Source organism: Macrosteles quadrilineatus, unplaced genomic scaffold (genome assembly GCF_028750875.1).
Source record: "Macrosteles quadrilineatus isolate MER2022 unplaced genomic scaffold, UCM_ALF_1.0 Scaffold_1__1_contigs__length_201487025, whole genome shotgun sequence".
In the NCBI taxonomy this organism is placed as follows: Eukaryota; Metazoa; Arthropoda; class Insecta; order Hemiptera; family Cicadellidae; genus Macrosteles; species Macrosteles quadrilineatus.
Window position 1 is genome coordinate 3813452 of NW_026542594.1, and position 22629 is coordinate 3836080.

The following is a 22629-nucleotide window of genomic DNA, read 5'->3' on the forward strand; positions in this document are numbered from 1 at the left end:
ATGGGAACTTTAAAAATATTATTTTCGGATATAACGAATTTATTATATTTTAATTATTGGTAATATTTCCACTTTTTTAAGTGGGGAGTATTCATTGATGCCTGGTAAATTGGATTTACTTGAAGGATCAGGAGTGACATTGTACTGTTCCACCCTCTTGGTCAGGTAGTCTGCCACATCTTATGTTGAGACAGCCTTTAATCTCTGTACTTGTAAATCGGTATATAAGCGTATAAAATAGTAGCCATTCGGACAATGACATAACCTATAATTATTGTTTGTTATACTGCACCAGTATTTAAACTAATCAACAAATAGAAAATTACGTATTATTTACTTTTATACAGATATCTAACATAAGACCTCCCATAATATTTTGCTTTTATAAAGAAATATGGCTCTTATCAGTTTAGTGAGTACTTAGGTTTGCTGCTATACAAGGAAAGGAAGGCCAGAAAGTGTGTTTTTTATTCAAATGTTAATAGCTTGGTTTGAAATAAATAAATTTACTAAATTTGATTGAAATATAGGCCTATCCATAGTTAGCTACAACAATTTACCTATCCTCCATAAAATTAACATGGGAATTTTTTAGCGGAACTCTACTGCTTTTGTTTTTCTACATACTCCTGAACGGCTGAAACAATCCACATGAAGTTTAGCACAGTCAAAGTAACCAACTATCGGACGGTATAAATCTGAAATTGCATAAATCATACTAAAGGGGTTTTCTCTGCGTGAATTTACATTTTTAGAAATTTAACATGAGGTAAAATTAAATTTAGACCATGTTTCATAGACCGCTCACTGACGTTTGCCAGAACAGCTTGGTAAATTGAATTGACATAATAGGATAAATGAATCTGACAGTCATCTGCATAAGCGTGCACATTGCAGAAGTGTACGCAACTGGATAGGTCTGTAGTGAACAGGGTGAATAAAATGGGAACCAGACAGCTTCCCTGCGGCACTCCCCTGACTTTGTCAAGGGAAAGTGTAACATCAGCTCCCACTCTAGTCACCTGTTCTCTTTTTTCCAAGGTATGACTGCATCCAAGCAATTGCATTACCCATAAAACCATAAGATGTCTCAATTTAGCGAGGGAGTAAACTGTGGCTTATGGAATCAATTGCCTGTGAATAGTCAAGCATTACTACAGAGCTACACCTGCCCCGATCCCTTGCCTCAAACAAGTCTACAAACATATTCACTAATGCAGTGCAGGTACTGTGGTTTATTCTAAGCCCTGACTGTAATTTTGGAAGCATTTGTTCTTAATTATTGAGCGTTCATATAATAATGTTCTAGAACTTGTTTTATTGCTAATTTTTCCAATAATTTTGATATCGCTAAGAAAACTGATATAGGTCTAAGCTCACTGAAGTCAGTAGGATTAGATGTTTTAGGCAATGGATGGACAATACTAGTTTTCCACTGGACACATGTTACTTCAGCCCAGTCACATTCAATTTTGTCAATGTCCCTTCGTGTGTTTCGAGTTCTTTGTAAACGTGTATCCGTTCTACGTTATCGTGTGTCGTATATGTTTTATTTATTGAACTCTGTTTGTTAACGACCTTCGAATGAAGTGATTATCTGACACCTTGAGGCCTGATGATCGTTCAGAAGAACAGAAACTAGTTGCTAAAACAGCAACAAAGGATTACTAAAGGTATTGTAAACCATTTTAAGTATAATACAGTAATCCGGAGGCTAAACAATTCTTTGATTATGGAAATTAAGTAAACTGTGTTATGTCGTTTGCTTGTTTGTGGATATATTTTAATCAAATTTGGCAAATTTATTTATTTTATCTTAAATTATTAACATTAGGTGGAAAAACACTTTTCACCCACCCCATTGCACCAACCCCCGATTTGTTACTCGTTAAATCAAATGTTATTTAAATGTGAAATAAATATGTATTGTTTATGGAAAATATTGTAGTATGAATCCAATTAGACCGATTGAAATTCACTTAGTCTTCAGGTTTGCTGCGGTGGGGGCAGTGTTGGGGAAGCTACTTTTAAAATGTACCTAACTAAAAAAAAATGTAGCTAGCTACAACTACTGCTACATTTCCAAAAAAGTAGCTTAGCTACAGTTCCGAAAGAGTAGCAAGCTACAACTACAGCTAAAATTCTAGCTACTTTTCCTAAGATGTTACTTTTATTCCACGCACATTATGTAAATGTAAATTAATTGCAACTACATAAACCTAACATTACAATAACACAACCAAAATAAGTTAGTTGGGTCTTTTATCATATTTGGTACTTATTTTTTATTTAAATATTGAATTATTTTTAAGCATCTTATATGTAAATTTCATTAAGTTCAAAGGACATACAACCAAACTATATTTTCAAAGCCCATTTTATTTCTTTAATGCACATTCATTTGTAGATGTCTTTTATCAACTATTAAAAACAATAAAACTGTAAAACGTTTATTAAAAAATACTTTTTTGTGTTACAGATCCTAGCCTACTGAAATTGGAGTTTATTGCCTTTCTTTATTTTTAATGTTAAAAACGACATTGCTATAACTTTTAACCATAGTGATATGTTGCTTGTTCTATGAATAACACTTTTCAATGTCAAGAAATCGTCCTTTGTCACTATGCATAGGTCAAATTGTGCTTTAACAACGTTGATTCAGCAACTCATTCTGAAATCGGCTTTTTAATTGTAAAGTAAAAATAGCATTTAGGCCTACTTGGCTTAATTGTAACAAGTTGGCTATAGTAGGCTTGTTCTTACGACGACTAAACAGATATATTCCTATTAACTGAACTTGATATTCGTATTAACCCAATAGCATTGCCACGGAATAGTCCTTGACAAGAGCTGTTATCAGGAGCAAACTATGCTATTTTTTCAATTTAAGTTTCATGTTATATGGAGATTTTTTCGTAACAATTATTATGTAGTCTAGGCATATCTTAAATCTCATCAGGTAATTTCCTCTTCCTTAATTTGGTAAACCTTTGAAAAATCTTCGTCACGTCATGCAACCAAGGAATGGATTGTGATCATGAACCACAATCAACAGCTGAAGCAAAGGATGATAGAGCTTTCTCGATCCATTAAAACCCAAGTTGAAACTATCGATTAATAAAGAAACTAATTTGATAACTATATAATTTCCCTGTCAATCACTTGAAAGCATTCAAATGCTTCTCTTGTCAGCGGTAACGTTTAAACGTTGTCTGCATCTAGCGATTTTATTTTATCTGACAGTAATCATAGAGTAGTAAATGAAGGAGATGAGACCTCCATGTCCATGCAATGTTGTAATAGGTAATGAAACGGCTGCACCCAGCTGTATAAAGCCAAGAAAGTAGGCCTAATTTTCTTGAAAATCTCAGTTTGAAAGAGGTTGTTTCACGTAAGGTTGTGATAAAAATCACTATCTCTATCAATGTTAATGTAGCGAGAAAAGTAGTAAAAATTCCCCTACAACTACTTAAAATACCCCCGCCGCAGCAAACCTGCAGACTAAGCGAATTTCCATTTGCCTGATTGGATTTACACTAAAATATCTCCTTAAAAATATCACATTTATTCCCTATTTAGAATCAGTTTAACACATACTTAGGTTTCCTGCAACAGGGAGGGTAAAAGTGTTTTTTTATGTAAAATGTTAATAGTTAGTAATAAATAAAAACATTTTCCAAATTTGGGCAAAACATGTTAATAAACAAGCAAACTACAACAGTTTACTTATTTCTCCATAAGAATAACATGAGAATTTAAAATTTACAATTTTTTGGAATTTTCTCCGTAACCATTACGCGCATTATAACGCTTCAACATACTAAATTATTTGTTTTTTTTAAGCTCTACAAAATTGTTTGGAAAGAAATTGCAAAATTTTATGTTTTTTGGGTCAAAAATGGGAAAAACCCATTTTTACCCCATATAAGCCCCCATAAACCCCCGTTCCCATGGTCCGATCATGCTGGTTCGCGAACTCGTTCGAATAAACGCAGGTTTACACGTTTGTACCAAATTTCATCAATATCGGATCATTTTTGCTCGAGTTATCGCGCTAACGGACACATATATATATATATATATATAAATATATATATAAATATATATATAAATATATATATAAATATATATATATATATATATATATAAATATATATATAAATTAATATATAAATATATATATAAATATATATATATATATATGAATTTGAACGGATGGTGTTTTTGGCCTCTAGGGACCTCAAAACGAAAAAAAAAATCGGTCCCGGGTCCAGGTCTTACCATGAGTACTACGGTAATAGCTTATTCCCTATATGGGAAATTCGCTAAAATGTAGCTAGCTACAAAGCTACAAAATCTTAAAAGTAGTGTAGCTACAGCTAACGCTAAAAAAAAGTAGCGCGAAAGCTACAAAATCTTAAAAGTAGCGTAGCTACAGCTAACGCTAAAAAATGATTTCCACCAAGAGATGGCTGCTACTAGTCCAGGACCTGACTAGGGTTCTGTGTGCATGTCGTGTATAGAGAATTTTGCTTTTGCATTTCAATATAGGTGTCTTAGGAAGTGTTTTCCACTCGGGTGTCAAGTTCGCACGTGGTACGTTTTCGAGCTATGACGCAATCAAAATGGCGACCATTGATTTTTTTAAATCGTATATTTCACAAACTATTTGTCGGATCGGAATGAACTTTTTGTTGTTTGAAAGATAATTTTAAATGCTACCTGTTTTAAATTTACACATTTGTTGTATGTTTAGTACATTCTTCGTAATTTTGCAAAAACCTGTATTTTTAAATATTTTTGTGTTATTTTTGTTTGTAACGTTTTATTGATACAATTTATCAAAAACCACCAATGAAAAAAGTTGTAGAACGTTTAAAAATCTTTACAAAAATACCAAATTCGATATGTTTTACTCAAAAGATTACGTCAAGAAACTAGATAAATCTCATTAAAATACCAATTTTGGCGCAAAAACGCCTATTAGTCCGGCATCTAGGGCAGTTCGCAAGTCTTATAAAGACAGTTTTACCATTCAATGTTGATGTATGTGTCTAAATAAGTGTTTTCAACTCGGGTGTCACGTCTGCACCCACTGCAGTTTCCGGTTATGACGTCATTAAAATGGCGGAAAGGGCTATATTAAAAGTAACTATATTTTACATACCATGTATCGGATCGGAATGAAAATTTTTTTGTTTGAAAGATAAGTTTACATGCTATCTTTCTTACATTTACACTTTTGTTTTATGTTTAGTACATATTTCGTAATTCTGCAAAAACCTATATTTTTAAACATTTTTGTGTTATTTTTGTCGATAACGTTTTATTGATACAATATATCAGAAATAACTTAGAGACAAAGTTGTAGCACGTTAAAAGGGCTTTACAAAAATACCAAATTCGATATGCTTTACTCAAAGGATCACGTCAAGAAACTAGAAAAATCGTACAAAACAACCTAATTCGGCGCAAAAACGCATATAAATCCGACATCGATGGCTGTGTTCGAGTCATATATAGACAGTTTTACCATTCAATGTTGATGTATGTGTCTAAAGAAGTGTTTTTAAGTGCCTGGATTGATTTTCAATTAATATATTAAATTAACATTGTTAAGAGTACCTATGTTTTTTGAACGGTAAAAGTGTTTTTGAACGGTTATTGGTTACTGAGAAAATAAAAACATTTTTCGTTTAAAACTCCAATGTTATTCTTATGGACAATATTGTAACTGTAGTAGTTGGCTTGTTTATGGATATATTTTGATCAAAATTGGCAGATTTATTTATCCAGTACTAATCTATTAATATTTTAATAAAAAATCCACTTTATTAGTTTCCCTTAAGCAGCAAACCTAGGTATTCTTAAACAATGTTAATTTAATAGATTAATTGAAAATCAATCCAGGCAAATCGCTTAGTCGACAGGATTGCTTCACCGGGTGTATTTATATAGTGGAAACATTCTTATGGACTAATTACATTGATTTGTTGTGCTTTTACTTGCATAAAAGAAGGTGTCTTATTTTAAGTAAAATAGTTGGTGAAATCGTAACATGTAGCAATTTTAAAGACATCATAACCGGAAACTGCAGTGGGTCCAGACGTGACACCCAAGTTGAAAACACTTCTTTAGACACATACATCACATACATCTTTAGATCTTTACATTGAATGGTAAAACTGTCTATATATGACTCGAACACAGCCATCGATGTCGGATTTATATGCGTTTTTGCGCCGAATTAGGTTGTTTTGTACGATTTTTCTAGTTTCTTGACGTGATCCTTTGAGTAAAGCATATCGAATTTGGTATTTTTGTAAAGCCCTTTTAACGTGCTACAACTTTGTCTCTAAGTTATTTCTGATATATTGTATCAATAAAACGTTATCGACAAAAATAACACAAAAATGTTTAAAAATATAGGTTTTTGCAAAATTACGAAAAATGTACTTAACATAAAACAAAAGTGTAAATGTAAGAAAGATAGCATGTAAACTTATCTTTCAAACAAAAAAATGTTCATTCCGATCCGATACATGGTATGTAAAATATAGTTATTTTTAATATAGCCCTTTCCGCCATTTTAATGACGTCATAACCGGAAACTGCAGTGGGTGCAGACGTGACACCCGAGTTGAAAACACTTATTTAGACACATACATCAACATTGAATGGTAAAACTGTCTTTATAAGACTTGCGAACTCCCCTAGATGCCGGACTAATAGGCGTTTTTGCGCCAAAATTGGTGTTTTTATGAGATTTATCTAGTTTCTTGACGTAATCTTTTGAGTAAAACATATCGAATTCGGTATTTTTGTAAAGATTTTTAAACGTTCTACAACTTTTTTCATTGGTGGTTTTTGATAAATTGTATCAATAAAACGTTACAAACAAAAATAACACAAAAATATTTAAAAATACAGGTTTTTGCAAAATTACGAAGAATGTACGAAACATACAACAAATGTGTAAATTTACAACAGGTAGCATTTAAAATTATCTTTCAAACAAAAAAAAGTTCATTCCAATCCGACAAATAGTTTGCGAAATATACGATTTAAAAAAATCAATGGCCGCCATTTTGATGACGTCATAGCTCGAAAACGTACCAGGTGCGAACTTGACACCCGAGTGGAAAACACTTCCTAAGACACCTATATTGAAATGCAAAAGCAAAATTCTCTATACGCGACATGCACACAGAACCCTAGTCAGGTCCTGGACCATACTTATTTTTCTTATATATCAAGGCGGCCAACCAAGTAATGTGCGATACAACTTAAATAATAAGTAGAGAGTACTGTATGCAATAAGGACTGTTAAGCATACACAAATATTATACAATTCACTCTATCTGCATCCTGTGCTGCAGGAGGTATACCTTATTGACGCTTACACTCCCAGTGGTTGTTGATCATAAAATGGCAATGTTTCAGTTGAGTTTAAAATGCCTGATTTGAGGCGCAACTCACAAAGAACCCATCCAATCAACTTCTACCTGAGCAGTCAGGGGCTCTCACACCAGGCCTGACAATAACAAACTACCATTTCAACAATAATAAAGATCTGGTTTAATCTATGTTATCAATTAAATTAAAAATATATAGAAAAAGGGTAGGTAGTTAGTTACAAAAGAAAAAACCACCAAAATATCTTTATTTACTTTTTTAGGACGGACTGGTTATACATGATACACAACTAAAACGTGCTTGTCATTTTACTTAAAATTTGCTATATCACAATTATATATTTAATTACTTAATATTGTCTGGTGAGTGTTTTTGTGCTTTAGACTATCACAGTACTAATTATAACTGTGCCATAAAATGTCTTAACTGATGAGATCAATGTTTAATAAACAACAGTCTTATCCAGCTGTATTCATATTCTAATAGGCTACTACATAGGATGGATTGAAGCAAATTAACTGACTAGAAAAATAGTGTATAATATAGGTAGGCCTACCTACCTACCTGCCTAAAATACATATAGTGAAGTTAGCGTGAAAGACATATAAATTAATAATTAATAATAAATTGTTGAGATCCCAAATACAGTGTGTATTTTTAATTCAATGTTATAATGTGAAACACATGAGGATAATTAGAACAGTTTAAGTATCAAGTATAGTAGAGTAGAGCTAAATTTATCTGAACTCCAAATATCCGAATCACCAATTATTCGAACTGCTTACAGAAAGAATTTTAAAAACTACAGTAATAATAATCATTATTAATAATTAAAGAGAAGCCATGATTGCGGAAAAATCCTGAACATCTCCCGTGGTCACAAAAATCTTCATCGCCCTCCGCAATTGCAGCAATAGCGTGAATTTTTCAATTGTGAAATCTTCGCATACAGGTTCTGCGATCGCAATAGTTAAAGCTCGGCTGGACTTGACTTACTTTCTATAATATACTCCGCAATTCGGCAAAAATCACACTATCCGAAAGTGGTTCGGTCCCTTTTGATTCAGATAGTTGAAGTTCTACTAATAGCAAAAGTTTTAGATAAAACCATTAAAACGTAATAAAGCTCAAAGCACAACAAATTTCTTATCACTTTTAAAATTAGTTTTAGAGTGTTTTTTTTTTTTTTGAACAAGAATGAGGAAAGAATTTCATAACAACATGGATATTTAGAATATCTTAGTCAGTGATGCCTGAACCACTGTTTACATCACAGATGCAGCATTGTCATTGGCTGTTTGTAATTGAAAAAAAACCATTTTACTTTTAGTTATTCATTCATTACAGGACGAGGTCAGCAAGACTAGTCTCTGCATCTTATTTCAGTTGCCATTTTAATGAATATATAGAGACCCCATAGCAGTAAAATTTAAAATACCCAACTAAAAGATTTCACAACAGCTGTGCTGTGACCATTAGTTTTTGTACAACTGTCTATTCTACTAAATTTAAGAACTTGTTACATGAAAACAGCAATCTCATTGACAGCCTGAATCTGTTTTCTCTTGGTACTTGAAAACTACTCATAAAAATGGAAAGTATAGTTTGCCTGTATGTGTATTGTTTAAATTCTATCGATGACAACAAACATTACAAATATTTGTCTTTTTATTCTACTAAAATTATTTTCCCCCCTTGATACAGTAAAACTCCTTATTTTCTGCATTATAGCTCAATTTGGCTGCTATTCAAATTTCCGTCACACTTCACGGTAAGCAGTTGCTTTTTATACTCTTATGGACCCGAAATCGTTTACAGAAAGGAACAGTTGAAGTCAGCTGGAATAGGGCCACGAGTAAAGTCAGCTAGTGTACAATAGATTTACCAGTCAGTTTTGTAATGAAATTACAAGAACGCTACAGGCTACAGGGTGTCGATGAAGCTAACTACCTCTCCCCGGCACATAATAGGCTCACCCACTGCAATAATGCTAATATTCCATTAGTTTGAATGTGAATCACTCCAATTGAGGACTGCCATTGTAAAGATTACTGTGATCATTTACCAATTATTCCATTATCACAGAATGCATTACAATACAATAGACAATGTTGTGAGATCCCACATGAAATAATTGATAAGTCAAGAGAGTTAAGCTCAAATCTGCTGCATGATACATCTAAAAACAAGTATGAGTATTCTATGTTTTCAAAGTGGTGAAATAAGAAATTATTATTAGGTTAAACAATTATCAGTGTTTAAAATGTCTGTATGAGTTGTATTTTACTTATCTTGTATATTTATTGCTGGTAGTGAGGCAAAAAATATAACTTTTACTGTATTTATGTCAACTATGGTAAAATAAATATACTTTTGAACACAAATAATGCAACATTTAAAAGTTTTAAGAGTATATTGTTCTACACATACTGTATTATTTTAAATAAATGTCATTCAAGAAATTAATATGGTCTTTTAATATGCTTTTGAATAGTATGACCTTTTTATTGTTCAGACCATGGTCTCGGTCACGTATGTGATAGATTAGCAGGTTTGTACTGTAATTATAATTTTTTTTAAATTGTGTCTTTCTACGCCAGTGGCATTTATTTCACGTTCAGTATAAGGGAACAGTCCAAACCCTGGTCTAGTAACTATCCAACCTAGACCTGTAATTAGACAACATCATTAATTGATAGCCCAATGACAAATGGCATCTGGATTTGGCAACAATCTCACTTGGAATCAAACCAGCGACCTTCAGATATGAAGGGAGTTCAGTAGCCATTCGATTAACTTACCCAGATAATTTATATATATATATATATATCTACATATAAATATAGAGTACAAACGGCAGCGTATGATGGTCAAAAATCAAAAATATACGATTCATAAGCATCATTAAGTTAAGTCTATAAAAGCAGACTGGACTTTAATATAAAATAATTACAAAACCAAGCTAAATGTAGTTGACTAGAAAACATAATATAACAATAATTTATCTTTGGTATAAAAAATTTGTAAAGAAATAGAAATAGTATTACCTATATCTGTTTTGTGAATCAAATAGGCCTACTTGTCGTCATGTTTCTCACAATTTACCCAAGAGAAGGCACTAATTTTCTCTTCAGATTCGTCGGTAGTAGATCATTTATTCAGGCACTTCAGGTATCGTTTTATTTCTTTTTCCCTACATTCCGTATCACCCATTCCATTCCATCCTGCAACGAATAAAAATGGTTAATCACAAGTTCTAGAAATAGGATGAAGAATATTTTTTAAACTATGGTCATAGAAAAAGAAGACCTATAGGAAATTTTCTCAGACTGGTAGCATACGTATCCCAGCCACGGTTACGTATGGCCAGCTTTAGTGCTTTGATAAAATGTTGGCCTACACAGAGTAGGTAGGCTACACTTAGAACATTGATAACTAAAGTAAAGTGCCTGACCAGTTATGAGGGTGAAGAAAGTGCATGCTGTTTTCATGTGAAGATTCCAGTAATTTCAATTGTGAAAACCCATCACCAAGCTAGACACCTTAACCGCTACTACAAATAGTTATTAAACATTTCTCACAACTGCAGCTACCTGGACTGGTGCAGTCCCAATAGTCCAGATTACAGAAAATGCAGCCAATTAATATCTTTTCAGCATGAGCGTCCATCTGGCTTTTACATAGGAGTTAACTCAGTAAAAATAGTGGTCCTAGTTGGGGTACTTCTGGGAAATAATTAAAATTTAGATCAAAACGTTTGATTCTAATTTTACGCTTTTTTAAATTTGCTTTGTCAATGGATATTTGTTGCATTGTTGTTAAAATTTTAATACTTACTACTGTGTCCAGAGGCATAGTGAGGACTGTTTCTTATAGGTTATCTGTTATTTTGGGCAGAACGACTAGACAAAATTCACTGATTTTTTCATTCCTAGTCCCCAAGGTACGTTTTACTTGGGGTCTGCGGATAATCCATATTTTCAGGTATGCACGGTTAAAACAAGTGATTCGTACGGATAGAAAACGATTATCGAGCCAAGCTTGGATCGAGTCGAGCCGAGCACAAATATCTGCTACTGCGGAAAGCGTATACAAATGATGCGCGATCGAAAAATTGATGATTTTACCGTGATTGTGAGAGACGTTATCAATTATCAATTATCAATTATTTAAGATGAGGACGCCACTATGTGCATATTTTAATTGTTGATGTCCCATGACTGGGGAAGATGCCCAAGATTATTTCTTAACCTTGGAAGATGTGCATGATTTTGCTAAGACCAGGAATGATGTTCTTGTGACCACGGTAGACGTTGATTTCACCGTGACTACTGAAGATGCTCTTAATTTTGCCGTGACTGCAGAAATTTTTTTTTATTTTTATGCAACCGCGGAAGATGTTTCGGGTTTCGCCGAAATCACGGACTATGTTCATGATTTGGCTGTGACGGCAAAAAATTTTCTTAATCATTATAATTTGAGATGGGGACGCCACCTATATGTCTATATAAACCCAAATATGAGTGAAAGATGAGGTGTGGCCATATAGAAGATCTCACTTGTATCTTTGTTAGTGACTAAGACCAGCTGTTCCTGACAAAGATAGCTGAGTCCAGTTTTGATCTTGCTGTGACCGCAGAAGATGCTCTTGATTTTGCCTTGACCTCGGAAGGGGTTTAACACTTTTGCTGTGACTTCAGATTAAAAAATCCTGCATAGTTCTCGATTCAACAAATTTACACAAACTTCCCGGAATTCTCAGCCCCTTGGTTCCCCATTTTGATGGACACCCGTGCTTGTCAGCCATCAAACTGAACTACAGATAAGAATGATACAATATCTTAAAACCAAGATAGAATACCTTGACTCCTTCTCCAGCTGTAGCACTACAAGCTTGTATCTGCCAGGGTCGGTCCTTTATCATGTGCAGAGCCAGACCTTGAGCAATGTCTGAGGCAGAGGCTGCATGTAACAAATCTTGTTTGTTGGCATAGACCAACAATGGAACTCCGACCAACTTTTCATCCATCAACAATTCTGAAAGTTCATAACCAGTTTCGTCCAAGCGTTTGCGGTCAGAACTATCAATCACATAAATCTAAAAAAAAGAGTTAAAATCATAATTATAACATTACAAAAAACTAGCCTATTTATTTACTGTATATCAAATACATTTCCAATAACTCCTTTCTAAACTACAGTCTATAAAACTGATTTTCTGATAGCAGGAAGGACTATGCTAAGGAGGTAACAAGAGGCAAGATGTGAGTACAATATCTGAGCCATTGACGTCTTTACCAATCATGCCAAATTTCATGGAACCATCACTAAAATGTACAAAAAGCTTAAATTAATTTATTTAATAATATGTGTTCATATCCATTGATGGGGAGTTTGCCCTGCACAATCTATATAATTAATACGCTAACACAAAATTTGTTCTTTGAACTCCGCTATTTCTAAACACGTTCACTACTGCAATAGTACCAAATTTTCCATTCACATAGACCAGTGACGCAAATATGCGACAGCCGGTTTCTACCCACAGACTGCCCTCGCGATGACTAGACACATTAAAATAGATTGACAACAAATATTTGCGTCGGTGTTCCAATGTTATCAAAAGGCGTATATCTTTGTAACGGTCGATTTGAAGGCACTGAATTCTCTGCAGTGGTCAACAGGGATGTCTGACGCACAACTGTGTCGCTTGGTCTGTGGATATGATTATAAATTACGTCATATGATAGTTGGAAAAACTGGTCTTTACTTTTCTACATCACTGTATGTATGTATGCTGTATGTATGCTGCATTATCATATGTAGCTTTTATATTTGTTCAATTATAAACTGTTCTTGAATAATCTGTTTTTTTACTTACTTTCACCTCAAAACATATACAAAAATGAACTGTCGCATATATGCGGGGTTTGGACTATTTCAAGAAAAGTATAATAATTTTCACTATTGTCTTCGCTATAAACCGGGCATCGCAAATATGCGACACTATAAAAGGTTATCAAAAATATAAAAAAAAGAATATATTATTTACATACACAATTGCAGCGTATTAAAATGTAAATTATCCCTGTTTAACAGGTTTTTGCCCGTGGCCTGAGTGTACTGTTAACCAAGTGACAGCAGGTCTAAGTGTTATGATCGTGGCGTCGAATATAGGCCTATTTAGGCATATAGGACATATAGACAGCCAGCTCAGCCTAATTCCCCTTATTCACTATCTTTGTTTCGTCCCCATGCGGGAAGAATGAGCGTATACCTAGTTGTATGTTCATTGCTTCGCAACTTTAACCTAGAAAGTTTTTTTTTCTTTTTACAAACATGTTTATCTAATATATAAAATTCTCGTGTCACAGTGTTTGTCTGCAAACTCCTCCAGAACGACTTCACCGATCGTTATGAAATTTGGTGTGTAAATTCTGTAGGTATGCGAATCGGACGTAAACTATTTCCCGTTTCGAAATTCTTAAAAGGGCTCCGCCCCAGTGGCTCTGGAGTTTCCCATGTTAACCTTATGAGAAATGGAATTAATGAATCTTAACAGCTGTTTCAATTAAACAAGTTGGTTCTGTTCTATGATGTTCAATAGCATTAAAATTACAAGGATTACCAACAGGGTGCAGGACTATTATTTCTTTTACATTTATGACAACAGCCAATTTGCAACCAAAAGGTGAGTGAGCGTAGCGAACGAACTTCAATCTGGAGGCGAGTGAGCGTAGCGAACGAGCTAACCTGAAGGCAAGTGAGCGCAGCGAACGAGCTCCAACCTGAACGAACTTCAACCTGGAGGCGAGTGAGCGTAGCGAACGAGCTCCAACCCAAAGGTGAGTGAGCGTAGCGAACGAACTTCAACCCAAAGGTGAGTGAGCGTAGCGAACGAACTTCAACCAGGACGTGATTGAGCGATGCGAACGAGATCATCTTGAAAATTAAACGTAACGGTACTTTCTTTCCATCGGTCTGTCTTAGGGGAAACCTATAACTTAGGCGATACGAAGTTCGCCGGGTCAGCTAGTTCTTCTAAAAAATAATCCCAAAACAGACTTGACGATTTGAACTTGCATATATAGATTAGATATATTATTATTAGGTATAGGCCCTAAATTGTAATTTTCATATAAGGTTGGTTTATCCGGCCGAATTGTTATCCGGCCAGGGGCTTGGTCCCGTGGTGGCCGGATAAGAAGGGTTGACACTCGAGATCGATATAATTACCAACTTATTGTTGGTTGTAATATTTTTTTCATTTTTTAGGGACAGGAATTATTAGGATCCAAAGTGATTGTGGAAGCCCCCTGCAAAGCTTGTACAATATAAAATTCAAAATTTCATTAAGATTGTGGGATATTCTGAAATCAGAAAATCATATCACTGGCATCAGCAGTTGTAGGAATCAAGAACCAGAATAATGTATCTATATTTCTAAGGTTTAATAGCAAAATTCACAGCTCAAACACAGTTTTAAGGTTTTATGGTTAAGTGGTACCTACCATGTCCATGTACTTATACTTAGGTTGAAGGGCTTGAGATAGAAACTGAAACTATCCACTACAAAAACTCTAGTACACTTATTTATTTTGACAATGGTGTAACTTAACTTATTAACATAAATTGTTTACCCCACTTAGGCCTACTAAGTTAAGGTGCTGAAATATTACCTACACAATTAACTTACCAGAACATCTGTATTTTCAAAGTAATTTCTCCAGTAAGGTCTGATTTTTCGCTGCCCACCAATGTCCCAAACATTAAGTTTGAATCCATCAGATTGAACAGATTTTATGTTGAAGCCTTGAGTCGGTGTTATATGAGTCACATCTTCAGAAGCAAGTTTTTTCAGAAGAGTTGTTTTTCCAGCATTGTCCAAACCAAGAAGTAAAATCCTTAATTCTTTGTCTGGAGAAGATTTAAGTTTTCTTAAAATTGATAGCAACCCCTACAACAAAACATAATGTAAGACAAATAAAATAATTTATTTGGCTATTCAATACAGAAAATGTGATGTGGAAAGCGAATAGGGACCTCTTGTCGGAAATTTTCAATTTTGAGTAATTTATATATTTGCATTCTTTATTAAATTCCAAATCAATTGGTGAAAATTCCACGCATGTATGATTTTTTTTTGTTAAAGTTATAGAACTTTGAAATTTTGTTATAGAAAAGGGTCATTTTGAGAAAAACTGATTTGAAAATTACAAATATGCATAAAAACGGTGTTTTTCGTATCTAAGAAACGATTTTGGTATCAAAGGAAAGCTTATAATGTCCTCTTTGGAAGCAACACAAATTTTTGTCTTAACTCACGGTACTTTTCATTAAAATAATTGTTTTATTGAAGCATGTTGTAAAAATCGCTTTTCAGAAAAGGGACCTCTTGTCGGGACCACAAGATTTGTGTGATATTTTGTTCTCCGTGAACTGAACTTTGTTGTTGTTCTCTAAATTTCCACTAGAATGCAGGACAATTCATTTTTTGTCCTAGATCATTTAGGCCTACTATGATAAATTTTTAAGTGTTTTCTAGGCTTAGACTATTAAGTTATTCTCTTCAAAGTAAAAATTCATACCAGTACAGAAAAGATATGTACAAAAAATATACAAAAGATAATTTTGAGTGATTGAGCGGAGCGAAGCGAAGCTCTTTGGGATCAACTTCAATGCAATCTTTATAACACTTAATCTCAATAACGGCTGAACATATTTTAGCCAAGCTTACCAAGGTTGTTTTGTCAAATGTTTGGATGGTTTAGACGTAACCAATTTCAATTTTTGATAGTGCCTATAATCACAGAAAACATATTACTATAACCCAGAATGCCAACCGCGTGGTAAAAAGCATTAAGTGTTTTGAGTGCATGGCAACCCCTGGTGGCGCTGCCTACGATTGACAGGCAAAGCTCTCTCAAAACACTTAATGCTTTTTACCATGCGGTTGGCATTCTGGGTTATAGTATTATGTTTTCTGTGCTATAATTTTTAAGTAACTAAAAGTTTTTAATTTTTAACATTGGTCTTATGGGTTGCTATGATGGTTACAAAATAACCAGGTAAATGTAAACAAAACAAAGAATCACAGCATATGTTAAAATCAAGCCACGACCTAAACACAGTACAAAGGAAAAAAATGCTGATGATGAGAACTGATAAAATCATACAGAGAAAGTCTTAGGTTTACATTTAAGTCGCGATTTGGAAACGACCACTGATCGAATAGGTACAGACATGGATAAAACATACTTTCTTAGCTAAAGTATTTATCAGATTTTATTTACGTAGCTAAATGAGGTTATAAATAAACAACATTATATCTTCAATTTGTTGGTGAATCACATTCTAATGGATCCATCTCATAAATGGCAAACTTAAACAGGTCCACGACGTAGGAAGTGGTGAAGGAAGTAAAAAGGCGAGAAGTGCGGAGTGTGGGAAACAATTGTGGCAGTTATATTAATGTATCTGCAATCCTAAAATGCTATGGGAAGGGAGGGAAACAGGTCCATGATGTAGGAAGTGGTGAAAGAAGTAGTAAAGGCTAGCAATGCAGAGTGTGGGAACCCTCTGGGGCAGTTAGATTATTGTATCTCAAATATTAAAATTCTGTGGGAAGGGAGGGAAACAGGTCCACGACGTAGGCAGTGGTAAAGGAAGTCTTAAAGGCTAGCAGTGCGAGTGCGGAGTGTGGGAATGCTTTGGGGCAGTTAGATTAACGTAAAATACTAAAATGCTATGGGAAGGAAGGTAAACAGGCCCACGACGTAGGAAGTGGTGAAGGAAGTAGTAAAGGCCAGCAGTGTGGTATGTTGGAACCGTCTGTGGCAGTTAAGCCAGGCGCACACAGGCAATTTGAGTCTAGCAACAGTTGCCCTACTAAAATGTTCACCATTGTTTTAAATTGGAGTGCGCATACAAAGGAAACAGTCTAGGGACAGTCGCGCAACTATTGCAACTGATGTTACCGGACCCAATTTGTCAGAGACAGCTCTGCGACTCAATTGTCGCGGGACTGTCGTTCCAGGTTTGGTATCCATTGAAACAAATGTAGACGCGCACACATGCGACTAAATTGTCGCTCAGTCTCACCCCAGGAATTCAGCTACTCGTGGCCAGAACTGTCACTAGTGTTTGGTATCTTTTTGTTGTGTGAAGTTTTTAGAAAATTACTTAAATATGAGTGTCCGTGATGAGGATGTCAAACAATTATTTGATGAATTTGAGAAGAGGACACCTTTATATTTTAAGTCATTGAAAGACTATTCGGATATTAATTTGAAAAAGAAGTTGTGGGATGAAGTGTCCTTAGCAGTTACTAAAGATTGGAACAACCTAACATAAGAGGATAAAATCAAAGATCACAATTTCAACAACATAGCACAGACCCTCCAGTCATGCCCCGATATCCCCATTGTCGTCTGGCGACGATTATTTTACTAGCATAGCAGATGAAATAATCCCCAACTTACCTCTGTTGCAGAAAACTACAATTGAAGACCTCGCTGATCTAACCCCCACTAACTTTTTTAACTGGACTTAAGGTGAGTGAGTCTGACAATATAAAATTAGTCTCTAGTTTTAAAGATTCTCATAGTCCAGGACATGGGTAATGGAATCTCAACCCACGTCCTAAAGTCAGTAATGAAGCAGATAGGCCTAGCTAAACCTCTTGCCTTTTTAGTAAATAACTGTTTATCTGAAGGAGTTTTCCCGGACAATCTGAAAATAGCTCAAACCCCCCCCCCCCCTATCTTCAAAAAAGGCGATCCAGCGCAACCCGCAAACTTCAGACTGATTTCTATCCTCCCTGTTTCCTCCAAAGTTTTTGAGGCGGTCATGAAGCAACAACTGGTGAACTTTTTTGAAAAGAATAACCTTTTTAGTGACTCACAACATGGATTTAGGACCTGGTGTTCCGCTACCTCCACCCTTCTCAGTCTTATTAAGGACATCTCTGCGGCCTTTGAAGCTAACGACTCCGTACATCTCAGCCTTTGCGACCTCAGCAAGGCTTTTGACGTAGTCTCCCATGACTTACTCCTAGTCAAGCTATCCAAGTATGGCATCGCTGGAACGGCCCATAGAACCTTAACTGATTACCTTCACAACAGGAGACAACTTGTGTCACTACAAGGAGCCTCCTCTCAAATCAAAGAGCTACACAATGGTGTGCCCCAAGGATCTGTGCTAGGACCCATCCTGTTTGTCGTCACGATGAATGACCTATATATATATATATATATATATATATATATATACAGGCGCACACTTCTCTTTGCTGACGACACTACATTGTTTACGAGGCACAGAAACCAAAATGATCTGGAGGCTGAAGGCATCCTACTTGCTTGATGAGACCAAGGAGTGATTTGCAAGATACCGGCTCAAACTAAATGTTGAGAAAATTCAAGCCATCACCTGCACTCTCAAGAAAGGTACTGACGATGAGGCAGTCAAACTACTTGGCTTTTGGATTGATTCAAAAATCAATTGGAGTCAGCATATTGAGAAGGTATGCGCTAGATTAAGCAGGATTCTATACCTCGTACGAAAACTAAAACCAGATCACTCGTCCCTATCTGATAATGGTCAACCACTCTTTCTTCCATAGCCATAAAAACTATGGTCTGGTGGTGTGGGGGCATAGCCCTGCCACCCAAAGTCTGCTGCTACTTCAAAAGAACATACGAATAATGGATGTGTACTGGTGTGGTTTAAGTTATGTATAGGATGTACGAATAATAACATCGTCGATTACCATTGTCGGCCAATTTTCAAGGAGCTTGCTATCCTGACCATACATAGCCAATATGTGCTTAACATCCTAGCCCTCCTGAAAGAAAATGGGCTGCAATTTACTTTAGGTCCTACACAAACAACCAAATGAAAATATCTACTATTCGATTGTTTCATTCGATGTATCGTTTGGTTAGTTAGGTTAGATTAACCTTACCTAACTAACCAAACTACTATACTTTATTTTTTTTCTTTATTTATTGGTCTATACTTTATTTTAATATTGATACTTTATTTTTTTACTTTATTTATTGGTCTATACTTTATTTTAATATTGATTATGTAACAGCTGTTGCTTGTTTTGTTAAAAATGTTTGGTTTTTGACTATGTTACGATTTCACCCACTTCTTCATTTGTTTGCAAAATAAAAACTTTATCAAAATATTCATATACTGTAGTGGTGATATTATTTCATACAGATTAAACATCGCTATACATGTTTTCCAGGTTAGGCTTGTCTTTATTTTAGTTCAGCTAAATACAAATTACTTGTAGGCTACATAGCTTTATGAAATTAAGTCAAATGAAACTCCTTTATTGTGGTAAACATAGGACCTCTTAGTTATCTAACTTACAGTATTCGCTGGGCCCGAGCCCAGGGACCCAAGAGGTTTTAGGTTTGTTGGGGGCACAAGGAAGAGAGAAATTCTCTCACATGTTAATAATGTTCAATGAAATGGCGACCATACAAAGTAGGTATTTTAAGCCAAGTATGAATGGAGATGAGTGTAGGATGAGTGGCCCAATCTTGTAGTCTTGTTAGTGACTAAGGCTGACATTCCTTAGACACAGCTGTTAATTAATAGCCCATACAGCTAATGGCAACTAAGGGACCTACAGTTTTTAGTGGAATCTGAACCACATTCTTGCCTTGGTATATAGGTACGAATTGGTCTAATTATCAGGATATTGCTGTGGATCGATATTTTCATTCGAATGAGTGTAGGACCTAAAGTAAAGTGCAGCCAGAAAATGAATCATCCTTTATGACTAGAAGCGTGCAGCACGATTACGGGACACGCAGAGCATGTTATCTTGACCGACTCATCTTTGACCGCTGCCGACTCAGTCACACTCTGAACTCCTACCCATCGCTTGCTATTCGCTTGCTATTATAGTTATCAGCATGTCAACCCTGTAATGTCAACCCTGTAAAAATGGTGTTATACCGTGAACAAATAAATAAATAAATATTCGGCTTTTTAATACGCTGCTGAAAGGAGTTCGTGCTCTAGACAAAAAGCGATTTAAGTCAACGCTACGCCAGAGTTTGCTTAGTCGACCGTTATACTCCTGGCAAGAAATGTTTTTAATATTTTTAATGTAAATAAGACGCAATCAATCCAACTTTGTTGGTCAAAGGTGAAAACCAAGTATCAAGTAAGTAAGCAAGTACATATTGCAGTGGATCTGCCCTTACTTGTGTGAATAGGCCTAGACCCATGTAAGTAATGATACTTACTTACTTACTCGTCTCAGTAAGTAAGTATTATTACTTACATAGGCCTAACATGTAAGTAATGTATGGAATGTATGGAAATTCGATGATGCTATACATTGTATGCTATGCATTATGATGTAAGTTATGCTCCTGCTATACATAGTAAAACGTTCTGGCAATAAGCGAGGTAATTTGATCATATGCTAAACTAAACTTGTTAGCCTATTTTACACACAAAGCATTTATGTCAGCTTTTGGTAGGTACATCTGTCTTAACGTAAAAGCTGTTACGACAAAAAAGTTATTTCAATGCCTAGGGCTACATAATAGGGCCCAACTTATCCCTAACCAACTTAACTTACCATTATCAATGTTCTTCTGTGATTCACTTCACTGTGATCGTACCATAAGAGAAGGATATGCAAGTATGGTTAGACACAACAATATTTTAGATACATAAACTATAACTGAAATTAAATAAAGTAATAAACTGTAAATACAAATACAAAATTAACAGAACTCAGTTCTCAGTTCCAGTTGTCGTTGATTGTTGGTTCGTCGTCGGTTGTCGGCTAGGCTAGTTGTCTCGTCTGTCGTCTGTATCCTATCAATCAAACAGCTGTCAGCTCCAGCTGTCTAGTCTGTCTATCTAACCATTGACTATAAACACTACTAGATTGAAAACCCCATGCATTTTTGGTTGTGAACAAGCAATCAGCACACTCTGGCGGGAAGGGGCGATCATAGCGCTGACGTCACTGACCAGTAGTGTTATCTGTTATATAGTCAATGATCTAACCAACGAGCCTTTTGTTTTTAGAGAATTTCCCTACAGGGAAGTAGTTATTACCGTAGGTGGCACGGTAAGACCAAGGTTCGGGACCGATTTACTTTTTAATTTTGATGTCCCCAGAGGCCAAAAACACCATTCGTTCAAATTTGTATACATGTATATATATATATTCGTCCGTGAACGCGATAACTTAAATAATTTTTGTCCGATTTTGATTAAATTTGGTTTCGTGTGTTAAATGTGTCAGGCAGGATAAACTTATATGAGTTCGCGAACCAGCATGATCGGACAATGGGAACGGGGGTTTATGATAAGCATCTAGGCAGCCAGTGCAACTCCGAGGAAAGAGGATCAGATCTGAAACCGGTACTTTCCTGTTAAAGGGAACATTCATTATTATCGATGATTTATTTTCGATATATCGATATTTTTGTTTTACTTCACGATTGGTGCTTCACGATATTTGGTTTTAATTACTTCATACGCATTTAAATTACAAATTAAGAACCAACCTTGTTTAGGCAAAAATAATAGCCTATATATTGGCTATATATATATATATATTTGGCCTATATATTGATTAGGACATGAAACTATTCTAAACTAACCTAACATAACTAACCAAACTTGCTGTATAGGCTAAGTTACCGTTTCAATATTCCATTTATTTGGTAACAGAAGAAGCAATATGGGGAATAGGCTATCAAACGGAATTTTGAATTGTTACAGCAAGTTTGGTTGGTTAGGTTAGTTTAGAACAGTTTCATTTCAATATAATATTTTTTTACATTGTTTGTTGACACGGAACAATATTTATTTACTGTATCCTATATCGTACTTGTCAGCTGATATGTTTCAATTTGTTACTATCAATATATCGGATGGAAAACAAAAATATCGATATATCGAAAATAAATCATCGATAATAATGAATGTTCCCTTTAACAGGAAAGTACCCTGAAACCCCCCCCCCCCCCACCACCGCTCCGTGCCGATGGCGTGACGTCAACCATTACCGCAACGATACGGAGCATTGTCATGAGCCTTGGTGGTGTAGTGGATAGCGTGTCGGGCTGATAATCGAAAGGTGCCGGGTTCGAATCCCGTTGATAGCACTAACTTTTTGTCAACATTTTTTTTCATATCAGCAAGTTTGGTTGGTTTGGTTAG

At 35.2% G+C, this 22629-nt stretch overlaps 1 protein-coding gene across 3 annotated transcripts; it reads right to left on the bottom strand.

Annotated features, from left to right (window-relative positions):
- Nucleotides 1-619: 619 nt before the first annotated feature.
- LOC128983019 (ADP-ribosylation factor-like protein 3) lies at nt 620-21231 on the bottom strand. 3 transcript variants are annotated; one of them, XR_008489779.1, is made up of 5 exons: nt 21029-21231; nt 15113-15373; nt 12278-12514; nt 10464-10640; nt 620-637 (listed from the first exon to the last, which is right to left on the bottom strand). XR_008489779.1 is itself a non-coding variant. In XM_054402140.1 (4 exons), exons 1-4 carry the CDS (start codon nt 21029-21031, stop codon nt 10596-10598), a joined length of 546 nt encoding a protein of 181 aa, XP_054258115.1. In that variant the 5' UTR covers nt 21032-21231; the 3' UTR covers nt 7655-10595. The 3 variants fall into 3 exon arrangements, 1 of the variants encoding a protein (XP_054258115.1); XR_008489778.1 differs by lacking the exon at nt 620-637 and adding an exon at nt 7655-10085; XM_054402140.1 differs by lacking the exon at nt 620-637 and having other exon boundaries at nt 7655-10640.
- Nucleotides 21232-22629: the final 1398 nt, after the last annotated feature.

Bases quoted from the DNA above. Each gene is read 5' to 3' on its own strand.
- LOC128983019 (XM_054402140.1), bottom strand. The intron at 12,515-15,112 runs GTAAGTTAATTG...TCTTTTTTTTAG, and splicing joins TTGAAAATACAGATGTTCTG to ATTTATGTGATTGATAGTTC. The intron at 10,641-12,277 runs GTATTCTATCTT...TATTCGTTGCAG, and splicing joins CAGCTGGAGAAGGAGTCAAG to GATGGAATGGAATGGGTGAT.